This window comes from Myotis daubentonii, chromosome 10, assembly GCF_963259705.1.
Source record: "Myotis daubentonii chromosome 10, mMyoDau2.1, whole genome shotgun sequence".
NCBI lineage: Eukaryota > Metazoa > Chordata > Mammalia > Chiroptera > Vespertilionidae > Myotis > Myotis daubentonii.
Window position 1 is genome coordinate 22,371,134 of NC_081849.1, and position 20,213 is coordinate 22,391,346.

General features: G+C 45.9%; 1 protein-coding gene across 1 annotated transcript in view; it reads right to left on the reverse strand.

Moving 5' to 3' along the window:
• RBM28 (RNA binding motif protein 28) overlaps nt 1-20,213 on the reverse strand; it is a 35,004-nt gene that overhangs the window by 13,589 nt on the left and 1,202 nt on the right. The window contains exons 2-11 of the mRNA XM_059711715.1: nt 16,820-16,978; nt 16,429-16,523; nt 15,974-16,049; nt 15,416-15,508; nt 14,394-14,465; nt 13,167-13,365; nt 12,856-12,998; nt 9,214-9,286; nt 3,932-4,041; nt 472-545 (exon numbers count right to left, since the gene is read on the reverse strand). Coding sequence (XP_059567698.1) covers nt 472-545; nt 3,932-4,041; nt 9,214-9,286; nt 12,856-12,998; nt 13,167-13,365; nt 14,394-14,465; nt 15,416-15,508; nt 15,974-16,049; nt 16,429-16,523; nt 16,820-16,978 — 1,094 coding nt within the window. The remainder of the gene's footprint in view (nt 1-471; nt 546-3,931; nt 4,042-9,213; nt 9,287-12,855; nt 12,999-13,166; nt 13,366-14,393; nt 14,466-15,415; nt 15,509-15,973; nt 16,050-16,428; nt 16,524-16,819; nt 16,979-20,213) is intronic.

Consider the following 20,213-nt stretch of genomic DNA (forward strand, 5'->3'; position numbering starts at 1 on the left):
CCTGCCCCCCAGCTCTTAGCTCCCCCCTGGGTTTCCGATCACTGTCAGTGGCAGGGGGCTTCTTCCTGCTTTCCCTTTAGCCTCCCTGCATTGTGCCTACATATGCAAATTAACCGCCATCTTGTTGTCAGTTAACTGCCAATCTTAGTTGGCAGTTAACTGCCAATCTTAGTTGGCAGTTAATTTGCATATAGCCCTGATTAGCCAATGAAAAGGGTAGCTCGTACGCCAATTACCATTTTTCTCTTTTATTAGTGTTGATAGGGCTGATGTAAGGACTAAATAAGAAAATGCATGTGCCTATCTAATGAGCGTGCCTATGAGACACTAAGTGCCCAATAAATGTAAGCTTGACTATTATTACATTATTGACAACATAATAATAATGATGATGCTTTGCATAAACAGTAGGTGTTGCCCCTAGGAGCCACTATTGCCTGGGTTACAGGGTAAAGGAAATGTCTTCCTTACCTCGGTCTCTGGAGAAGCAGCTGCAAGGCATTTCTGAGCTGCTTCTTGAGTCATGAACTGAGCAAATGCACAACCTGTACAGAGAGACAAAATTCAAGTGAGAATGTTAAACTCCCATGGCCCACCAGGAAGCCAAAGACAACACACAAATGGTGGGAGGCTGACACAAGTGGAAGGGGTGGTAGCATCCTTTTGTTAAATGCCGTTGAGACAGGCGCTGTCAGGTACTAAAAAAATAGCACAACTGCTCGCAACGAAATTTTATTATTTCCCTCATCTTTTCCAATACTCCTAGAACTTTAGTCTTCCCATCTCTCTCCTTAGTAACAAATATCCACAAGAAATGCTGGAGAAATTCCAGCCTAACATTTTATTCAGCATCACTTACTGCATGCCTATTAGAAGATTTAAAAAATGAGGCAGCGACCACTTGATCCTGAAATTAATTACAGATCTCACTGTCATCATTGTTACTTGGGAGGCATTAGATATGGGGACACCTGCCTCGTGGAGTAAAAGGCTCAGGCCTCTATCAAATGAATACAGCAGTGAACCAGAAACCCATGAGCTCAATTCTCAACTCACAGTCCAGAATTTCTCACTGGTTAGATGCAGGGCCAATTAGCCCATCCTAATTTCTGTTATTGACATTAAAAAAAACCACAACCGCCGGGACCGGTTTGGCTCAGTGGATAGAGCGTCAGCCTGCGGACTCAAGGGTCCCAGGTTCGATTCTGGTCAAGGGCATGTACCTGGGTTGCGGGCACATCCCCAGTGGGGGATGTGCAGGAGGCGGCTGATCAATGTTTCTTACTCTCTGTCTCTCTCCCTTCCTCTCTGTAAAAAATCAATAAAATATATTTTAAAAAAAAACAAAAAAAAAACCCACAACCTTATTTTAAATATAAGTTTCATAATATTGTGTTAGTATTCCCCACTGGGGGAGTGATGTTTTGTCCCCAATAAGAATAAATGGCATAAGAAAGGGTGAAATAGCGCCAGTTGCAACAACAAGGATGGACCTTGAGAATATTATGCTAAATGAAATAAGTCAGTCAGAAAAAGCTAGATGATTTCACTCATTGATGGGAGAAGGGTGTCCTAATATAGGTGACAGGACAAGATTTTACTTTGGGTGGTGGGCACATGGTACAATATACAGATCTTGTAACACAAAAACCCACACCTGAAACCTATGTGTTCGTGTTGACCATGTCTCCCCAATCAATTTAATAAATAAATTATTTTTTTAAAAAAATTAATGGCAGCAGACTCACTGAGAGAACACATGGGCAGGCCAACCCAAGGGTCACCATCTAGTGAGATCTTTCCTGCCTCCTCCAGGCAGAGTCAAGTGTCCCACCCTGCCGGTCCTTCACTCACATCTCTATTTATAGCCCCATTCAGATGGCATCTTCACAAAAAGACTAGGTGCTTGAGGAATAAGGGCCATGTTTCTTGACTGTTCCCATATCCCTAGCACTACTATAATGCCCGGCATTAATAAATACTCCATATAAAGAAACAAATACAGAAATATGGGGAGGGGCCCTGGCCGGTTTGGCTCAGTGGATAGAGCCTGCGGACTCAAGGGTCCCAGGTTCGATTTCCGTCAAGGGCATATACCTTGGTTGCGGGCACATCCCCAGTAGGGGGTGTGCAGGAGGCAGCTCATCGATGTTTCTCTCTCATCGATGTTTCTGACTCTCTATTCCTCTCCCCTCCTCTCTGTAAAAAATCAATAAAATACATTAAAAAAAAAAGAAAGAAAGATGGGGAGGAAATGTTTCTAATAGGCAGATTATCCTATTTGTCCAATATGAAAAAAATGGGTATTTCTCTCTGAATGGGTAGGAATTGTATCATTGGAATTTCCAGGGTCAGTATTAAATTCAGTCTTAACACTTCCCTAAAAGTCTGCAGATAATATTCAGCTCTTCCAGGCAGTGAAATAGCTTGCTGATGGGATAAACTGGAGGATGAGGCCAAGGCTGTATGAGTGAGTAGGCAGAAAAAGCGCCAGAAAAATTTAATTATGAGCTAGGGAAAGACATGCATTAACAAAAAATAATGAAAACTATACTTAAGATCATTAACTCTCAACTAAAATTAACAGAACAAGGTAGAAATTGAAGCAAGTCAATTGTAGACTACATTCTGAAAATATCAACCCAATACAGCACACACTCTAAAAGGGACAAAAGACATCACACTAAAGCAATATCTTACCATACTTGAAACATTCTATGCAATTCCAGTTGCTCATTTTTAGAAAAACATACTGGAAATGGAGAAGTATAATTCAATATCAGAGCTTAAGGCACCTTAAGTGATTACTCTAGCTGAACACACTAATTGTACAGATAAGAAATGAAAGCCCACAGTGGTTAAATGATTTGCCAAAAATCACCCAGCTGGGCTATGATCTAGCTGGGATTAGATCCTGAATCTCCAGGAAGCAGTTCCATTTTCTTTCCATCATAAGGCCTCGTGTACATCTTTTTTAGCCAAGTAAAACCCAAAAATGCTCAGATCTCATCAGTTTGGAAAATAAGATAATTTAAAAAGTAGGTTAACAATCCATGGATAGGCTCCAGGGAGCCCACAAACTCTCAGAAGTGGCCTTTTTCTGAGGAGATGGTTCATAGCTTTTGGTAGAATGCAAAGGAATCAAGAATCAGAATGAATTAAGAATTCACTGCCCATCCAGTGTGGCTGTTATTGAGCATTGACCTATGAACCAGGAGGTCACGGTTCACATGCCAGGTTGCAGGCTCAATCCCCAGTAGGGGGCGTGCAGGAGGAAGCTGATTGATGATTCTCTCTCATCACTGATGTTTCTCTCTCTCCCTCTCCCTTTCTCTATGAAATCAATAAAAATATATTTTAAAAAGTCAATGCAAAAATATCCTTGGGTGAGAACAACAAAAAACCACATAAAAAAAGAATTGCTTTAGGAGAATGACTGCAATTGATGAAATCAAAGATTATGAAAAGTAATATACTGAAATGAGGAATGGTCAACCCTGGAAACTCAAATAAATAGCTTTAGGGAAAAAAATCTATAGCAGAACCCTTCTTATATAGTTTTCTTTCTTTCTGTTACCACTGAGACAAAGTTTCTATCATCTTCCATCTCTAAGAAACACAACTAAAAAGATCCCAGTAATGTCAAGCAATGTGGAATAATTAATACCCATGAGATGTTATCACATTTGAAATTCAAAGAACAACAAATGGAATTCATTACCCTAAAGTAAATAAGGGCTTAAAAAGCTTAGACAAAATTATGGCTGGCAGGTGCATGAAATATGCTGCATGAATTTGACCTCATAGAGGACAACCTCAGAATGTCTTTGGTGCTTCTATGGACCACAGAAACTTGGGCTGAATGTGAACCCCTTAGTGCCCATGGCAATAGTTTCACTCTTCTAGGGCCGGACCAGCTGACAACAAATACCTTTAGAATGCTCTGTGTCTGGATGTAAGACAATGCAGACATATTTAAGATCTCCAAATTGCTGGAGGAGCTCCCCAAGTTCTTCTTCCTCTGAGTCAAAGGACAGGTTTCTATGGAAGACAATTAGATCACAAGAAAGGTCAATTACAAAAGATCCCATGTTCTGGTTACAAAATGAGCGAGTTAGACACCAACTGGAGTGGTTCCCTTGCTCAAGACCACTCTGCCTTGTTGAGGAATAGCACTAATAGGGGAGACCTCCAATGGCCAGGTTTCTGATATGTGACTCTGCCCCTTGACCTTCCTCTGTCAATCAGATTCTCTCTCCAGGAATTTAAAACTTGAACAGAGTTATACAAAGACCAGAAGTTGTAGATGCAGATTCACTTCAAAACAGCAGTGTCCCACCCAAAGGAAACTTATGTCTTGATCTGGGTGGTGGTTACATGGATACATGTGTACATTCATATATATAAACTAGAGGCCCGGTGCACAAAAATTTGTGCACTCGGGGGGGGAGGGGGGGTCCCTCAGCCTGGCCTGTGCCCTCTAGCAGTCTGGGACCCCTCAGGAGATAACGACCTGCTGGCTTAGGCCTGCTCCCGGGTGGCAGAGGGCAGGCCCAATCCCTAGGTGCAGCCCCTGGTCGGGCTCAGAGCAGGGCTGATTGGGGAGTTGGGGCGCCGCCCCCTGTCACACTCAAGGCAGGGTCGATGGGGAGGTTGTGGAGCAACCCCCTGTCACACACAGAGCAGGGCCCATCAGGGGGGTTGGGGCTCTGTACCCTGTCACGCACAGAGCAGGGCCCATCAGGGGGTTGGGGTGCTTCCCTCTATCACCCACAGAGCAGGGCGGATCAGGGGGTTGAGGCGCCGCCACTCTCACACTCAGGGCAGGGCCCGTGGGGGGGGGGGGGAGCTCCCCCCTATCAGGCACAGAGCAGGGTGGATAGGGAGGTTGTGGCCCCGCCCCCTGTCACACAAAGAGCCGCAGGGCGATCAGGGGGTTTGGGCGCTGCCCCCTGTCATGCTGATCCCGGTGCTGGGAGGCACGTTACCCTTTTACTATATAGGGTAGAGGCCTGGTGCATGGTTGGGTGCCGGCTGGTTTGCCCTGAAGCGTGTCCTGGATCAGGGTGGGGGTCCCCACTGGGGTGCCTGGCCAGCCTGGGTGAGGGGCTGAGGGCTGTTTTCAGGCTGGGAGTGACTGCAGTTCCCAACCGCTCCTTTTTTCCTTTTTTTTTTTTTTTTTTTTATTCTGGGCCAGCTTTACCTTGAGGCTTGGCTCCAGCTCTTAGGCCTCCAGCTGAAAGGAGGTTTCTGGCCTTTGCTTACAATGTTGCGAATCTGCTAGCTGAAGTTGGGCGTATTTGTTACAGAGTTTCTTAAACTGCCAGCTCAGAGGCCTGCAGCCGCAGGCGGGAACGTTGGTTTCCTCCGTCACTGAAGCAAGCAAGCCTCATGTTAGTTTCAAGCTGCCTGGCTGCCGGCCACCATCTTGGCTGACAGTTAATTTGCATATCTCCCTGATTAGCCAATGAAAAGGGTATCGGTCGTACGCCAATTACCATGTTTCTCTTTTATTAGATAGGATATACATATGTAAATGTATATGAGCATATACATGTTTTGCCAAACCTTGTATATAAATATGAGAAATTTCACTGAGTTGTACATTTACATTAATACATCCTACACAATTTGTTACACCTTAACACACTGCATACCGCATAGAAATCTCTAAGGCATACGCCAGGGACCGCACGTTTTTGGGCAAACTGCACGTTATTTAAATCATCATAATGCACTTTAGGTGTTATTTTTCAATAATTATAGCATTTTTATTTACAAAAACAACAATTAAAGTTCCTAGTACTTTTTTAACGTATGGTACTGCGTAAAACGTTTTCCTCTATGAAGAGGGACCAAACAAAATTTATATAAGTATCTAGATTCGCTCCTTTTTTTCATGGGTGTGAAAAACGAGAACACTCGTGAACGGTCCTTAACAGATGGCGCGTGAAACACGAGAAAACTCCTGAGTGGTACGAAATGTGTTAAGAAGTTAAAAAAAATAGCCCTAGCCAGTTTGGCTCAGTGGATAGAGTGTCGGCCTGCGGACTGAAAGATCCTGGGTTCGATTCCTGGTCAGGGCACATACCTGGGTTACGAGCTCAATCCCCAATAGGGGTTGTGCAGGAGGCAGCCAATCAATGACTCTCTCTCATCACTGATGTTTCTCTCTCTCTCTCCCCCTCCCTTCCTCTCTGAAATCAATAAAAATATATTTTTAAAAAAGGAAGTTAAAAAAATAGTGGGGCGTCCTCAGAGAAAAGACCCACTGCCACCTGCAGCAGAGGTCCCAGAACTGTCCAGAGTCTCATCCCATTCTTAAGGTTTGCTCTTTGACAACTACCATTCTGTGAGCCAACCTAACATTTATCCAACAAACCTGCTTTTTCAATAAATTGGCCAAAATTACTTTCCCTGATTACAAACAAAACACTCAAATGTGTGTGTCTCTCTCTGATTAGCCATTTTCTTCTCAGTGTTGCTGTGAAATCTTGGTTTCAGTTAAAATTTTATAGAAGTCAGGAAATCCTTCAAGTGAAGAGATTAGAGAGTACAAATTGGTAGTTACAAAACAGTCATGGGGATGTAAAGTACAGCATAGGGATAATAGTCAATAATATTGTAAGCCCTGACCAGTTTGGCTCAGTGGATGGAGCGTCAGCCTGCAGACTGAAGGGTCCCAGGTTTCGGTCAAGGGCACATGCCCAGGTTGCGGGCTCAATCCACAGTAGAGGGCATGCAGGAGGCAGCCAATCAATGATTCTCTCTCATCATTGATGTTTCTATCCCTCTCCCTTCCTCTCTCTGAAATCAATTAAAATAAATAAATGTATAAAAAAACAAAAAAAGTTCTGCAATAAGACACATCCTAGCTACACTACTTCTTCTAATATGCCTCATCGTGTACATAGTTTTCTTTCTTTCATCCCTTTACCTTCCTAAGTTCTTTGTTAATTTAAATGATGCATAAACGGTATACTTGGTATTGAGATCACAGGCTTCTAAGTGTGATGTTTCTTCCTTCCTGTTAAAATCCTCTGAGAGTACAAAATTATTTATATGGCAATTCCATATAACACAGTAAAAAGAAGTTATGGAGAGACATGCTGTAAAGAAAAAATGGGTTATAGCACAGCATGCATATGCTAAACACATCTTTGTAAATATTTATGATGATGTGGGCATGTGTGTGGGTGTTCTCTGAGTAGTGATTAAGGTTAATGTTTTTGTGTCTTTTTGCACATTTATTTCCTAAATTTCCTAAGCATAATTACTTATATAATAAAAACAATCTCAGAAGATTGTGCAAGAGGATAAAATACACATCTACCTGGTGTGTGTGTGTGTGTGTGTATATATATATATATATATATATATATATATATATATATATATATATATATATAAAACCCTAATATGCAAATAGACCGAACTGCGGAACAACCGAACCGTGCACTGACCACCAGGGGGGGCGCATAGAACATGGCGGACGTTGGCAGCAGTGGGATGGTGGAGCAGGTGAGGGGTGGCACCAGACCAAGGCAGGATGCTGGTCACTGTCATCGGGGCGAGCCTCTGGTGGTTACTGAAAATTCTTTGCTCCCGCACACCACGGTCCCACCCAGCGCTTACACCCACTGCCGGCACCAGCCCTGCTTGCACCCGCTGTTGCAGCCTGAGCCGCTGCTCGCACCTGCTGCTGGCATCCAGAGCTGGCCCCGATCACTCAACGCCGTCAATGGGTACGAGCAGCGGCTGCTGGCCCCAATTGCCCCTCAGGACTTTCTCCACTACCCCCTGCTCCTGAAGGGTGATTGGGGCAGCAGCTGCCACTCACACCTGCTGACAGCACCAGCCCCGCTTGCACCTGCTGCTGGCACCGGCCCCAATCACTCCGTCAGTGGGTGTGGGTGGGGCCAGCACCATCAGCTTGTGGGAGCAGTGGTGGTGGGAGCGGGGTCACAGCCGGAGGGGCCGGGGAAGGGGGGAGCGCAGAGGATGGGCTGAGACCTGCCCCTGTGCCCACCACAGCCTCGCGGCCCACAGTTCCTTTCAAGGTGCATGAATTCATGCACTGGGCCCCTAGTCTCTCAAATAAGCTTCAAATAGCCCTGCACATTGGTGCTTAAGAAAGAACAAGAAAGCATATTAGAGGTGTGGTAAAGATATCCCAACCTTCTGAAAATGCCCATCTATTGCAGTCAGGACTAAAATAGCAATGGGAACATGAAATAAACCCCATCTCCACCCAACTCTCTCCCTCAGTTTCCCTAGAAACAGATGGGATGCCTTACTTTATTACGGACACTACTTTAGAAGTTAGGCATGAAGAAAGAAATTGTTTGAGATAAGTGGTGTCACCCCTCTCTAACATTCCCCTTAAAAGAAAGGCCAGCGGTGCTCGGCTGGTGTGGCTCACTGGTTGAGCATTGACCTATGAACAAGGAGGTCATAGTTTGGTTCCCAGTTTGGGTACATGCCCAGGTTTTGGGCTCGATCCCCAGTAGGGGGTGTGCAGAAGGTAGCCAATCAATGATTCTCTCTCATCATTGATGTTTCTATTTCTCTCTCCCTCTCCCTTCCTCTGTGAAATCAATAAAAATGTATTAAAAAACAAAAACTAAAACAAAGGCCAGCAAGTAGGATATCTCTCATAGTTGAAGAATTGATTTGTTCCAAATGATGCCGCCCCAATTACAAAGAATGAAATCTAAATAAGGCCCTAGCTGGTTTGGCTCGGTGGATAGAGTGTTGACCTGCAGACTGGAGGGTCCCAGGTTCGAGTCCGATTAAGGGTATATGCCTGGGTTGCTGGCTCGATCCCTAGCGGGAGGCATGCAGGAGGCAGCCAATCAATGATTCTCTCTCATTATTGGTGTTTTCTATCTCTCTCTCCCTCCCTTTCTGAAATCAATGGGAAAAAATTTTCTAAAAATAAAAAAATAACAAAGGACAACATATGATAACCTCTGCATAAATACTTCTGTATATGGTTCTGATTCTATGTTTCTCATTGTTTGCTATGCTCCTAGAGCTAGATGTGCTAATGGTCTTAGAGGCATCAAACTTCTGGTCTACTTAATAGAACTAGTACAAAAAAGTAAAGAGGAAAAAAAGGAGAAGAGAAAAGAAAGGGAGGGAGAGAGGGAGGTAAGAGAAACCTATGACGGCAACACAAATAGAGCAGTTCTTAAAAGTAAAAAGGCATACCTTATGAAAACAGTTTTCCCTTCATTCACATCAGAGGGTAATTTCCTCTTCTTTTTCTTTGAGACTTGTACATCTAAAGTAAACAAACAAACAAATAAACAATCTGAAAAACACTAGTGTAAGCCATACAACAAAGGGCTAACTTCTTAAATATATAAAGATATTGCATAATTTGCAACAGCATGGATGGAACTGGAGAGCATTATGCTAAGTGAAATAAGCCAGTCAATGAAGGAAAAATACCACATGATGTCACTCATTTCTGGATAATAAAGACCATTATAAACTTATGAATAAAAATAGATACAGAGGCAGAGCTACCTCGAACAGACTGTCAAACTACAGCAGGAAGGCCGGGGAGGGTGGGAGGGCAGGAGGGGGGCAGGTAAGAGATCAACCAAAGGACTTGTATGCATGCATATAAGCATAACCAGTGGACATAAGACACTGGGGGGTAGGGGAGGCCAGGGGATTGTCAAGGGTGGGGGGGGAAAAAAAGGAGACATATGTAATACTTTTTGTAATACTTTAAGCAATAAAAAAAATAATAATAATAAAAAAATAAAGATATTGCATAAATCAATAAGGAAAAAATCAATTTAAAATGAGCAAAGGATATGCAAATATATACATGAAAAAACTGTCAAGCTCACTCATAATTAAAGAAAAACAGCACAAGAAATTAGATACAATTTTTTACCAACAGATTGGCAAAAACCAAAAAGATAGATAAAATCCAATGTAGTAAGGATATGAGGAAAAAATAGAGTCCCATAAGCTACTGTGAAAATGTAAACTTTTTAGAAATATAAAACATAGAACACTTAAAAAAATAACACATATTCACACATATAATGTACACTATATTATATAAGTGTATGTTTTTACCCATAAAGGTATTAATACTTTTAGCTATACCAGAAACATATAACATTGGTTGTCTCTGGGGAAGGGTCCTACGTGGCTGAGAATCTGGGAATAAGGGAGACTCACTGTTTGTTTCTAAGAATAGATATACATGCTTATATATGCACACAAAATTTCTGGAAAGATACAAAAGAAAAAACAGTGATTACTTTGGGGGACCTTGAGGGATTGGTGAGGAACTTTTACTTTCTATGCAATACTCTTCTGCAGTATATTTTTTATTAATGTTCTCTCATTATTATGTACTAGGGGCCCGGTGCACGAAATTCGTGCACTGGGTGTGTGTGTTGGGGGAGTGTCCTTCAGCCCAGCCTGCCCCCTCTCACATACTGGGAGCCCTCAGGCGTTGACCCCCATCACCCTCCAATCGCAGGATCGGCCCCTTGCCCAGGCCTGACGCCTCTGGCCCAGGCATCAGGCCTGGGCAGGGGACCCCCAGACCCCTCCAATTGCTGGCTCTGCCCCTTGCCCAGGCCTGATGCCTCGGCCAGAGGCGTAGACCCCCATCACCCTCCGATCGCCTGATCGGCCCCTTGCCCAGGCCTGACGCCTCCGCCAGAGGTGTCAGGCTTGGACAGGGGGACCCCCATCTCCCCCCGATCACTGGCTCTGGCCCCCGCCCAGGCCTGAGGCCTCTGGCCCAGGAATCATGCCTGGGCAGGGGACCCCCATCTCCCTCTGATCACTTGCTCCACCCCCCGCCCAAGCCTGACACCTCTGACCCAGGCTTCAGGCCTGGGCAAGGGGACCATCATATCCCCCCAATCCCCGGCTCCGCTCCCCACCCAGGCCTGATGCCTCGGTCAGAGGCGTTGACCCTCATCACCCTCCAAACGCCAATCACCGGATCGGCCCCTTGACCAGGCCTGAGGCCTCCGGCAGAGGTGTCAGGCCTGGGCAGAGGACCCCCAGCTCCCCGCGGTTGCAGGCTCTGCCCCTGCCCAGGCCTAATGCCTCTGGCCTAGGCATCCGGCCCGGGCAGCGGGGACCCGCAGCTGCAGCGGCCCCACGATCGTGGGCTTCGCTTTAGGCCCAGGCAAGGGACCCCTAGCTCCCGGGACTGCCAGCTTCGACCGTGCCCAGCTCCCATCACTGGCTCCACCCCTACTTCCTGCTATCACTGGCCAGGGCAGAAAAGGCACCTGATTCTCTGATCATGGCTGGGGGGCAGGGCAAAGGCGGCCCCAGGGCCGCCTTTGCCCTGCCTCCCAGCTCTTAGCTCCCCCCTGGGTTTCCGATCACTGTCAGTGGCAGGGGGCTTCTTCCTGCTTTCCCTTTCACCTCCCTGCATTGTGCCTACATATGCAAATTAACTGCCATCTTGTTGGCAGTTAACTGCCAATCTTAGTTGGCAGTTAACTGCCAATCTTAGTTGGCAGTTAACTGCCAATCTTAGTTGGCAGTTAACTGCCAATCTTAGTTGGCAGTTAATTTGCATATAGCCCTGATTAGCCAATGAAAAGGGTAGCGTCGTACGCCAATTACCATTTTTCTCTTTTATTAGTGTAGATTAGTCCCATAATTTTTTCAAGTGAAAGAAAGGTAATAGACAGTTGAGTCTGGTTGTAGAATGCAAGGTCTTATAGTCCCTTTAGTATAAAAGTTTCTTTGATTCTAAGGTATCTACCATTCTCTCCTCATGAAAAAAGCTTTTTCCTTCAGATTTCTTATATGGTCCAACCGGCATGCCAGCCTTACAGAAAAGGAAGCAGAAGGGAGCGACCTGATAAGTAAACAAAAACCTCCATCCAGACAAACTGAAGGACCAGTTATTGGCCACTCCTCATTCTGTAATGACCTACTTCCTTCAATAAATGCTTTGAGTTTACCCAACATTCCTGATAAACATAGCAACAGCATTTGGTTACAGTTTTACAAAATGCCCCAAGAAATCCTTTATCCCCCTCTCAACTCAAAGGAGTTGTTTAAAATCCACCATGGTCTTAGATGCAATATCCTGTTTATCCAATTTTCATTCGGGGCTGGATAATTAGAGAGATCATCAAGAGAGAGAGGTAGTGCCTCAGAATTAAGCTACGTTTTAAATTCCCTAGGAATCTTGCCGAAACCGGTTTGGCTCAGTGGATAGAGTGTCGGCCTGCGGACTGAAAGGTCCCAGGTTCGATTCCGGTCAAGGGCATATACCTGGGTTGCGGGCACATCCCCAATAGGAAATGTGCAGGAGGCGGCTGATCGATGTTTCTCTCTCATCAATGTTTCTAACCCTCTCTATCTCTCTCCCTTCCTCTCTGTAAAAAATCAATAAAAATATATTTAATAAATAAATAAATAAATAAATTCCCTAGGAATCTTAACCGTCAAACACCACTCCAAACTCATTTAAAAAACAAAACCAGCCGAAACCGGTTTGGCTCAGTGGATGGGGTGTCGGCCTGCGGACTGAAGGGTCCCGGGTTCAGATCCAGTCAAGGGCATGTACCTGGGTTGCGGGCACATCCCCAGTGGGAGATGTGCAGGAGGCAGCTGATCGGTGTTTCTCTCTCATTGATGTTTCTGACTCTCTAGCTCTCTCCCTTCCTCTCTGTAAAAAGTCAATAAAATATATTTAAAAAAAATAATAATAATACAAAGTTTTCATCTTCAGCATTTTAACATAAATTTGACCAAACACCTTAGGGTCCTATTTAAAGAGGCCTGTACTGCACTGATGCACATTTCTCAGTAGTAATTTAAATTTGAAAATTCTAAGCAAACCTTCATCCTCCTGCTCTTCAGTGTGGGTATCACTCTGAGCCAGGTCCTCTTCACTACCAACACTATCACCGTCCTCCAGGCCGCTGTCCTCATCGGAATGGTCCTCTTCACTGCTTTCTGAGGGCACTGGTCTCTTGACTGCTCTGCAATGGCACAGTTTAGAACTAAGGACCTGGGTGGACAGAGGGGGCTATCCAACTCTATTACACACGTCAATTCCGCAATGACGGGGACAGGAAAAGCCCGTTTTCCCCCCACAGAGACCATCCTGAATTTTCCACTGTTGTCTCAGAACAAGCTAAGCGGCTTACCTCTTGTGAATTTGCACACGCTTGGTCACCTTTGATTCTTTATTCTTCTCCTCCTCTTCATCATCACCATCATCACCATCTTCATCATCATCCTCTTCCATATCACCATCATCATCCTCTTCCTCTCTCATAACCTCTTCTTTCCTGCCATTCACTTTATCTAATTTCTGATGTTTAGGTTCAGGTTGCTTCTCCTCACCTAAACAAGGAAGTAAAGAAAGTTAGACATTAATTCAGTATCTAAAATAAGGTTATTTTAAGTAAATAATACCATCAAGTTCCTAGTTCCTTTAGTTTTACAGAATCTCATGTATTTTTCTTATTGTATGAAGTATGAAGGAAAAAAAAAGCTCATCACTGAGATTCCCTTGGAGGCTGTCACATTCATTCATCAAAAGCCTGAAGGTTACCTGGCTCAGAATGAGAGAAGCAGCAACTGAGCCTTCACAAACAGCCCACCATCCTGCACCACAGCCAGCACAATGCATGGTTCAGTTCAACCATGAACTTTAATCTCGGCAAGCTCTGGGTAGCCTGAAAGCCAATTGTTTTCTAAGTAAAATGCAAGTTTTAACTTCCCCTATTTTTACTTACGGCAATGTTCCATCATTTCTTACTGTGAAGGCTGAAAAAGGACAGCAAGTAGAGGGAACAATGAACTCAGACCCACCACTCACTCCACACCCAGGAGTGGGCTTAGACTCAAAAGATCCAATGTTTTGGACCCCAGCTGGTTTGGCTCAGTGGATAGAACGTTGGCCTGCAGGCTGAAGTGTCGAGGATTTGATTCCAGTAAAGACATGTACCTTGGTTGTGGGCTCAATCCCCGCACTGGTCCCTGTGGAAGGCAACCAATTGATGTGAGAGACACTTCGATGTTTCTCCCTCTGTGTGTTTCTCCCTCTCCCTCTCTCTAAAAATCAATGGAAAAATATCCTCGGGTAAAGATTAACAAACAAACAAACAAACAAAGATCCTATGTTTTAGGACCAGGTCATCAGACGGGACAATATGAATTGACAAACAGCTCTGGGTTTCTGAGCCAGAAGGTATTCAGTTTTTCTTACTACTCAGTCTCATTTTGGGGGCAATCCTGTGCTTTTGGTATCTCCAGCCCAATATTCTCCCTGACAAGCAGGTTCCCTTATACATACTTTTATTATAGAGTTGTTTCCACACTCACCCCAAAACATACAACCCCTCCTAAGCAGCATCACCACATCTTACCTGGGGCAGAGGCAGACTGTGTATTTTTATATTTATCCTTTGCCACAGCCCAATCCACAGCTACTGTCCGACCTGTGAGACAGAAAAGTAACATCTTTTTAATACTTCTATCTCCTATAAATGGCTTCTTATTCATCAAAGAATAGTGGTCCTAAAATAAAACTCCTAACAACTGTTTATTCTTTTTAAACCTTAACCTTTCTTTTATCAATGAACATAAATTCTGCCTTCCTACACAGCCACCACACCTGGGATAAGATATAATTTTAAAAAATAATTAGAACATTGCTTCCAGTTAGACCAACAAGTTTCCAGTTAGCAAGAAGCAAAACAGCCCTGGCCAGTTTGGCTCAGTGGATAGAGCATCAGTCTGAGGACTGAAGGGTCCCGGGTTGATTCCAGTCAAGGGCACATGCCCAGGTTGCGGGCTCAATCCCCAGAAGGGGGTGTGCAGGAGATAACCAATCAATGATCCTCTCTTATCACTGATGTTTCTATCTCTCCCTCTCCCTTCTTCTCTGAAATCAATAAAAATATATTTTTTTAAAAAAAAGAAGAAAAACTGGCATTTTAGAATACTTTGCACCATACTCAGAAAGTAGGAAATCTCTAAGCCAATCCTTCTTTACTACCTGGTAAATCAATACCCAGAGTAGCCTCATGGTCAATTTACTAGCCCACAGATGCTGAATAATGCTTATAACCAAGAGGGAAAAACCTACAAATCTCATAACCCCTAGACAAACGACCTGCATCCATCAATGACTATTTCAGGGACATCTTTTTATTAGAGATTTAAAAGAACACTCATTACCAAATAAAAAAGAGAATAATGACATAGGTTCTTTTGAGTTTAACCTAAGGTCAAATGTTAGGAATATTTCACCAAAATAGCTTCTATATTAGGAGTGAGACTCTCAACAATGCAAATACCTTTTGAAGATGTAGCAAGTGCGGTACTATGCTAATTCACTCAAACACCAGAAATATCTAGGTCAATGGTATGGGTACAGAAAACTTACCCTTTATCTCTTTCATGTTCATGCTTTTAAGAGCTTTTCCTGCTTCTAGGAGGTTTTTGAACTGAACAAAAGCAAAACCACGCATCTTTCCATCTGTGTGCAAATGTACAAAAATGTTAGAAGCAGCAGGTGGAAAGCCAACAAACCCAAGAATATATAGCTAGAATATATAGCCCAAATCCTGCCAACCAGCCAGGCCCTTGCCCAAAACTTATGTCCTCCTATTGAGTATACCCTGACTTGGGCTTGGAGCAATGCATTTTCTCAAACTGTAACTTGTCTTCTAAAACTAGTTCTGATCTACTAAAAATCTAACTAGTTCAGGGGATACCTAAACTAAAAATACCTAACTTAAATACTCATGTAAAGCACTATACGTGGGTTTTTATTACTGTGCCTAATACTTTATACATATCACATTATCTAGGGCTCACAAAGACTATGACATGAACCTTGCATTTCTAGTTCTAATGGTGCTTAATTCAAGGGTAATATAGAAAAAGACCATTATGTTAAATAATATTAATCTAATCCATACCAATGAAGGTTTGCTACTACCTGGCTTCCTAGGAATGTTAACTTCTAAGACGGCTCCATATTGAGCAAATATGGTCTTCAAGTCATCTTCTGAACACTGAAGACAAAAGTAAAGAAAGAAAAAGAGAGATTATCTCAGCAAGTAAACATGAAACATTAATTACTAGATTAGTTCATTAGGAAGAACTTGAATATTTTTACTCCTTTTTTACTTTTGAAACTAGGACAAACATTTCTAAATAGAAGACATCTTGCTCTATATCTAAGAAGCAAAAAGGACAAGTATTAGAGAGCTTTTCCTCCCCACCCTTTCTCAGGAAGCATCTTCCCTTATTGTCTTAAGTCCTTGTTTATACAGGCCCATTTTCTGAATTCAGCAAGGCTAAGGTTCATTCCCAATTTACCATCAGGTGAGGAGTTCCACCCGTGACCAATAGCTTTCAGAATAGGCAGTGTTAGTGTTCTCTGTCACTCACCTTAAAGCTCAGATTCCGGATAATTAATCGGGCTTTCTTATCTGCCACTTTGGCCTTTTTAGGCTTCTGCTCCTTCTTTGGGGACTCTGAATTTTCTAAAAACAATAACAGAGAATGGAGTAAGTGTGCTGCAAAACCATCCATCTTGAGGCCCAGGACAGCACAGGAAAAAAACTGCTAGCAACAGATGGCATTTACCACGGGGGCAGGTATGACAACACCCAGGACCACAGATTTCCCAGACTTAGAAGTTAACAAAATACATTGGATAATTTTGGATATAAAAACGAAATTCAGGAAGCTCTAAATTTAGGAGATTCCCACGCCCTCATCCTGCCATTCACTTCCTCTTCACCCTGGAAGAAACTCCCTTCAGTTCCTAGAAACTCACCATTTCCCCCCTTTTCCTTGGACTTGTTCTTCAGTTTTTTCTTGGCAACACTCACGTTGATCTTGCAGCCTTCAAAAGTAGTAATCTCCTTGAGGGCCCTCTGAACATCTTCCCGCATAGAAAAAGTGACATAGCCGAAGCCTCGACATGACTTACTCCCTGAACAGTAAGGAGGAGAGATCATCATCAGTCAAGAGCCCTAAACCAGCCACTAGAGAGACAGACTGATGACTTAGAAGGGAACTAAACTAAATGTATGTCTGGGTAACATCAGGTGCCTGTCTTGAGTATCCCTAAAGTCTAGGTAAGAGGAAAGAATGCTTCTCCAATTAAAACACTCACAATTCACCCTCATTCTAATACATGCCACCCCTCCCTCACAGTGAAGTGATGAGCATCAGACAGAATGTGAAGCATACAGCAGTACTCCACAAGTCAGTAAATGTGTCCAGTGGCTCAAGCCAAAACCCTTGGACTCAGACTTGACTCTTTGACCCCTCTTTTTCTCATACCCCACATTTGATCCATCAGCAAATCCTCTCAGCTTTACCTTAAAAAATATCCATATTCTGCCTTAGCCAGTTTGGCTCAGCAGACAGAGCATCAGCCTGCGAACTGAAGGGTCCCAGGTTTGATTCCAGTCAAAGTCACATGCTGGGTTGTGGGCTCCATTCCGGGGGCGGGGGGGTGTGCAGGAGGCAGCCGATCAATGATTCTATCATTGATGTTTCTATCTCTCTCTCCCTCTCCCTTCCTCTCTGAAATCAATTACAATACATTAATATATATACTAGAAGCCCGTTGCACGAAGATTCGCGCAATAGGCCTTCCTTCCCCTGGCTGCCGGCACTGGTTTTCCTCCTGCACCCGGGACCCAGGCCTTTGGTCCGGCCGCAGTGGAGAAGCCAAGCCTCTTCAGTCTTCAGTCTTCAATCTACACCTGCATATGCAAATTAACTGCCATCTTTGTTGGGTTAATTTGCATACTCATCCATTGGCTGGTGGGCTTAGCAGAGTGACACCAATTTGCATGTTTCTCTTTTATTAGTGTGTGTGTAAGTGTATATATATATACATATATGTCCTGTACTAATAAAAGAGAAAAATGGTAATTGGCGTACGACCGATACCTTTTTCATTGGCTAATCAGTGAGATATGCAAATTAACTGTCAGCCAAGATGGCGGCTGGCAGCCAGGCAGCTGAGAATAGGAGGCTTGGTTGCCCCAGCGATGGAGAAAGTCAAGGATCCCCGCAGCTGCGGGGCTCTGAGCTCCTGAAGCAACAACTCCAAAAGATACAATGTTTCAATTATAGAAGCTAAAAGATGGCGGTTAATTTGCATACTCAGGCTCCAAGCAGAGCGAAGCCAAACAGCCCTGAAGCAGCAGGGCAGAGAGGCCTCAGGGCCTGGGATCAGCAGAGTCCAGAGGCCTCCTGGCCCCACGATCAGCGGAGCCGAGAGGCCTCCCAGCCCAGGTGATCAGCGGAGTCTGAGGCCCCGCGATCAGCGGAGCCAAGAGGCCTCCCAGCCCCGGTGATCAGCGGAGCCGAGAGGCCTCCCAGCCCAGGTGATCAGCGGAGTCGAGAGGCCTCCCAGCCCCGGTGATCAGCGGAGTCGAGAGGCCTCCCGGCCCCGGTGATCAGCAGATCCGAGAGGCCTCCCAGCCCAGGTGATCAGCGGAGTCCAGGTGATCAGCGGATCCGAGAGGCCTCCCAGCCCAGGTGATCAGCGGAGTCCAGGTGATCAGCGGAGTCGAGAGGCCTCCCAGCCCCAGTGATCAGCGGAGTCCAGAGGCCTCCCGGCCCGCTCCAGGCCCGTGATCAGCGGAGTCGGAGGCCCCGCGATCAGCGGAGCCAAGAGGCCTCCCGGCCCCAGTGATCAGCGGAGCCGAGAGGCCTCCCAGCCCAGGTGATCAGTGGAGCTGAGAGGCCTCCCAGCCCCGGTGATCAGCAGAGCCGAGAGGCCTCCCAGCCCAGGTGATCAGCGGAGCCAAGAGGCCTCCCAGCCCCGGTGATCAGCGGAGTCGATAGGCCTCCCGGCCCGGTGATCAGCAGAGTCGGAGGCCTCCCGGCCCCGGTGATCAGTGGATCCGAGAGGCCTCCCAGCCCCGGTGATCAGCGGAGCCGAGAGGCCTCCCAGCCCCGGTGATCAGCGGAGTCCAGAGGCCTCCCAGCCCCGGTGATCAGCGGAGTCCAGAGGCCTCCCAGCCCGCTCCAGGCCCGCGATCAGCGGAGCCAAGAGGCCTCCCGGCCCCAGTGATCAGCGGAGCCGAGAGGCCTCCCAGCCCAGGTGATCAGTGGAGCTGAGAGGCCTCCCAGCCCCGGTGATCAGCGGAGCCAAGAGGCCTCCCAGCCCCGGTGATCAGCGGAGTCCAGAGGCCTCCCGGCCCCGGTGATCAGCCAAGAGGCCTCCCGGCCCGCTCCAGGCCCATGATCAGCGGAGCCCAGAGGCCTCCCGGACCCATGATCAGCAGAGCCGAGAGGCCTCCCAGCCAGGTTATCAGCAGCCGAGAGTCCTCCTGGCTAGAGATCAGCGGAGCCGAGAGGCCTACAGGCCATGGTTATCAGCAGCCGAGAGGCCTCCAGGCCAGGGATCAGGGGAGCCGAGAGGCGTCCTGGCCCTGGGATCAGCAGAGCAGCGAGGCCTCCCAGCACCGGGATCAGTGTGACAGGGTGCGGAGCCCCAACCCTCTGATCGGCCCTGCTGTGTGTGTGACAGGGTAGAGAGCCCCAACCCCCCTGATGGGCCCTGCTCTGTGCATGACAGGAGTGGCGCTGCAACCTCCCTATGGACCCTGCCTTGAGTGTGACAGGGGGCGGTGCCCCAACCCCCCAATCGGCCCTACCCTGAGCGTGACTGAGGGTGGCATCGCAACCTCCCAATCCGCCCTGCTCTGTGCATGACAGGGGGCGGTGCCCCAACTCCCCAATTGGCCCTGCTCTGAGCCCGACCAGGGGCTGCACCTAGGGATTGGGCCTGCCCTCTGCCACCCGGGAGCAGGCCTAAGCCAGCAGGTCATTATCTCCTGATGGGTCCCAGACTGCGAGAGGGCACAGGCCAGGCTGAGGGACCTCCTCTCCCAACCCCGAGTGCACAAATTTTTGTGCACCGGGCCTCTAGTATTTTTCTCCATATTCCAATCACTTTTTACCACCCATAGCTATCATCCTCGTCCAACACCATGGTCTCTCGCCTGGATTGTTGCAAGAGGTCTCCCTATTTCTGTTCTATTCTCCAACAGCTACTCTCAACACAACAGCCTGACAGAATCTTTCAAAATGTAAGCCAGATCATACTGACTGCTCCCTGCTCAAAACCAGTAGTGTCCCATCTCAGGGAGAAGCCAAAGTCCTTGCCATGGCCTATGAGCTTCTACATAATCTGGGAACCC